Genomic DNA, 3,372 nt, shown 5'->3' with positions numbered 1-3,372 from the left:
TCTACACAACCCACAGTAACACCTAAGACCTCAGGGCAGCAGGGAACCTTAGGGAAAGAGTACTAATGCCTGATGGTGGTACAGAGGGAAACTGAGGACCAGGGAGGGTGCGGGTGCCCTGCCCAAGGCTCCACAGTGAACTTGTGTGAGTCAGCAGCACATTGGCCAGGCCCACTGGCCCGGTCTCTCCCTGCCTACACTCTGCTCTACCCTGTATAACCTCACCCACTGGCTCTTTGCTTGCCTGGTCCCTTCCTGTACTTGGGTGACCCTTTTCCCCCCATGCGTGTGCCTCTCACAGGGTCCTCGTCACCAGCGCCCATGCGCCGTGCCCAGAGCTCTCTCTGCTTGGGAGATGAGACCCTGGCAGGTGGGCAGCGGCGGAGACTCAGCTCCCGGTTCCCTGGGGGGCGAAGCTCTGAGTCATTTAGTCCAGGGGACACCCCAAGGCAGCGGTTCAGACAGAGAAGACCCGGCCCCCTGGGGGCACCCAGTGCCCACAGCAAAGGTGAGATATAGAGTCCCTGAATCTAAGTCCCCATTATCGGGTGGACTCAGCATTTTGGGGAGGAGATACATTCCTCTTAGTCTCTGTGTTCCTCTATGCCTTGCCCACCACTGCCTGGCACTGTGGCTCAGTGGCTGCCTTTCGATCCCTAGGATCTGGTGTGGAATGGGATGGCTCCATTAAGACCCTCTCGGAGCATGAAGCAGATGACACTCGAGAGGGTGAGTGGGGTTTGTGTGCCCCGTCTGGGGTCCCCGGCAAGTCTCACTTACCAGTTCTCTCTTCTGATGAGGAAGGATTCTTTACCAAACACCAGCTGGTATGCTCCTGGGGAGATGGCAGGGAACATTCTGGTGTGGGGAGGCAGACAGCAAACACTGCCTGAAAATAATCACTGTCTGCAACAGCCAGGACTGACAGCAGCCAGGACTGACAGCAGTACAATTTGAACAGGGCATGGGTGGTACATGCCGGTCATCCCAGCAGCTGGGAGGCTGAGATAGGAGGATGACAAATTCAAGACCAGCCTAGACTCGGTGGCAAGACTCTGCTTAAGGGGGGAAAAAAAAGGAAATGCAATGTGAGCTATGTGTGTACTCTTTTTCCTTTTTAGTAATCCTGTCAGAAACATAAAGAGAGATAGGTACGATTTTAATGACATGACTCATTTAGCCCTGTCTGCCTAAATGATTACTGCTTTCAATGTGTAGTCAGTGCAAAAAAACTACAAATGAGATTTTCTTTTTAAATTTATTTTTTTGAGGTAGAGAGTCTCACCGTGCATGTGGTTGGCTTAGAATTTACTATGTAGACTAGGCCAGTCTCAAACTAACAAAGATCTGCCTGTCTGCCTCACAAATGCTGGGATTAAAGGCACAATCCACATTTCCAGTTCTGGGGTTGACACTACGCCTGACCCCTTTCCTTTCCTTTCCTTTCCTTTCCTTTCCTTTCCTTTCCTTTCCTTTCCTTTCCTTTCCTTTCCTTTCCTTCCCTTCCCTTCCCTTCCCTTCCCTTCCCTTCCCTTCCCTTCCCTTCCCTTCCCTTCCCTTCCCTTTCCTTTCTTTCTTTCTTTCTTTCTTTCTTTCTTTCTTTCTTTCTTTCTTTTTTGAGACAGGGTCTTGTTATATAGGCTACAATAGCCTAGCTCACAGTATAGCCCAGGCTGGACTATTTGTGGCAATCCTCCTGCCTCAACTTTCTTAGTCCTAGGATAATAGTTTGTGTGCCACCACACTCATTACTTTTTTCATGCTAAGTTTTTAAAGTCTAGCAAGTACTTCACACACAAGCAGATAGCAGTTTGGGCTAGCAGAGGCTCAGCTCCAGCCTGATAGGAGGCTATAATGCTGGGGAAGAAGTAAGTGTGTGTGTGTGTGTCACTGGGATTTGAGTGGGGGCACTGTTTGAGGACAGGCTTCAGAGAGGAGCGGAAATATAGGAACAGCTTGGAGGCAGGCTAGAACAGGGAGGTGGGGAGAGAGCAAGTAGACAGAAGGTTCGGGGTCCCATGGGCTGCCTTGACTGCTGGCCATCTCTCTGGGAGGGGACTTGATCCCAATCTTTCTCTCCAGCCCTCCAGGAGCAGAAACCGGAGAAACAGTTCCTTACCCCTTCCCTCAGCCAGTGATTCTGTGGGGACAGATGGCTTAGGCCTTCAGCCTTCTCCCCATTGTAGGGTCAGTGGGGCTCCCAGGCAGCCCAAGAGCCGGGGGACCCGGGAACCCCAAGAAGACTCACTGGACAAAGAGGCCTGGGCTCTTAGGTCCCCCACAGCCTATACTGGGGCTCTGAGAAGGAGCTGGGACGAGGCTGTGGACAGGGAATATAACTGGTCCAAACAGGGAGCTCCTGGCCAGGGCTCTTGCTCTGAAGTACAGCCATCACCGAGGAGACGATCCCTGGGAGACTCCCCAGCTGAAGACGGCTGGCAAGAGTGGGCAAGAGAGCCCTGTGCCAGGTCTAGATGGGGAGCTAAGGCCCATCCCCTGGGGTCAGGCCTGTGCTGATATCTGAGCATTGTCTGGGACATGAGGGAAAGAGGAATAAAGCTGTAACCCCTTGAACCTGGGTTCTGTGTCTGCTGGCTGCTTGTGGGAAACTGGAGGTGCTGGGGATGTCCATCGCTGTGAGCTTCTGTAGCCAAGGAGCCATGCCTGGACCAGGCAGCAAAAGGAATCATAGTGTGGCCATTTGGCCATATGAAAACCTACATGGGCTGGCCAGGTAACCAGCCAATGGGGCAGGGCCTGGATAGGCATTTAACAGCGGATGAGACTTGGGGTCTGGGATATGAGATACAGTGAACTTAGTTGGCCTGACGCAGGGCACTTCTTTTCTCTCCCAACCTCCTCATCTTCCGCCACCCAACCCCTCTGGGGTTGAGCCCTGCCTCAGGGAGCTCACAGTTTGGTTTCTATAAGAGGTGGTATGGCACATCTCTTAGCTGGATCTCCAGAATGACAAAGGGGAACTGACACAGCTTTAGTTGTCAATTTGACACCTGGGAAGAGGAAACCTAACGGAGAAATTGTCACCATCTGATTGGCATATGGGTGTGTCTACAGAGGCATTCTCTTGATTGATGTAGGATGGCTCAGTCCACTGTGATGCTACATCCCTAGGCAGGTGACCCTGGGCTGTATAAAAGGCTATCAGAGAGCCTGGAGACATGGCTCAATAGTTAAGACCACTCACTGCTCTTCTGGAAGGCCCACATTGGGCAGCTCATAGCCTTCTGTAACTCCAGCTCTAAGGAATGCCTCTGGCTTCCATGATCACCAGTTAAAAATAATAAAAAATCTTAAAAAAGGAAAGAAAGAAAGAAAGAAAGAAAGAGAGAGAGAGAGAGAGAGAGAGAGAGA

The 3,372-nt window shown here is 51.7% G+C and overlaps 1 protein-coding gene across 1 annotated transcript in view; it reads left to right on the top strand.

The window, feature by feature from the left end:
* The window catches only part of Ccdc88b (coiled-coil domain containing 88B), a 15,747-nt gene extending 13,168 nt beyond the window's left edge, over positions 1 to 2,579 (top strand). Inside the window, exons 25-27 of the mRNA XM_021209043.1 lie at positions 302 to 508; positions 661 to 729; positions 2,083 to 2,579. Of these exons, the coding sequence (XP_021064702.1) occupies positions 302 to 508; positions 661 to 729; positions 2,083 to 2,138 (332 nt within the window). The 3' untranslated portion in view covers positions 2,139 to 2,579. The remainder of the gene's footprint in view (positions 1 to 301; positions 509 to 660; positions 730 to 2,082) is intronic.
* The last annotated feature ends 793 nt before the right edge of the window (positions 2,580 to 3,372 follow it).

This window comes from Mus pahari, chromosome 1 (genome assembly GCF_900095145.1).
Source record: "Mus pahari chromosome 1, PAHARI_EIJ_v1.1, whole genome shotgun sequence".
Lineage (NCBI taxonomy): Eukaryota > Metazoa > Chordata > Mammalia > Rodentia > Muridae > Mus > Mus pahari.
Note: the sequence above shows the minus strand (reverse complement) of the source record. Positions and strands in the feature narration are given on the sequence as shown.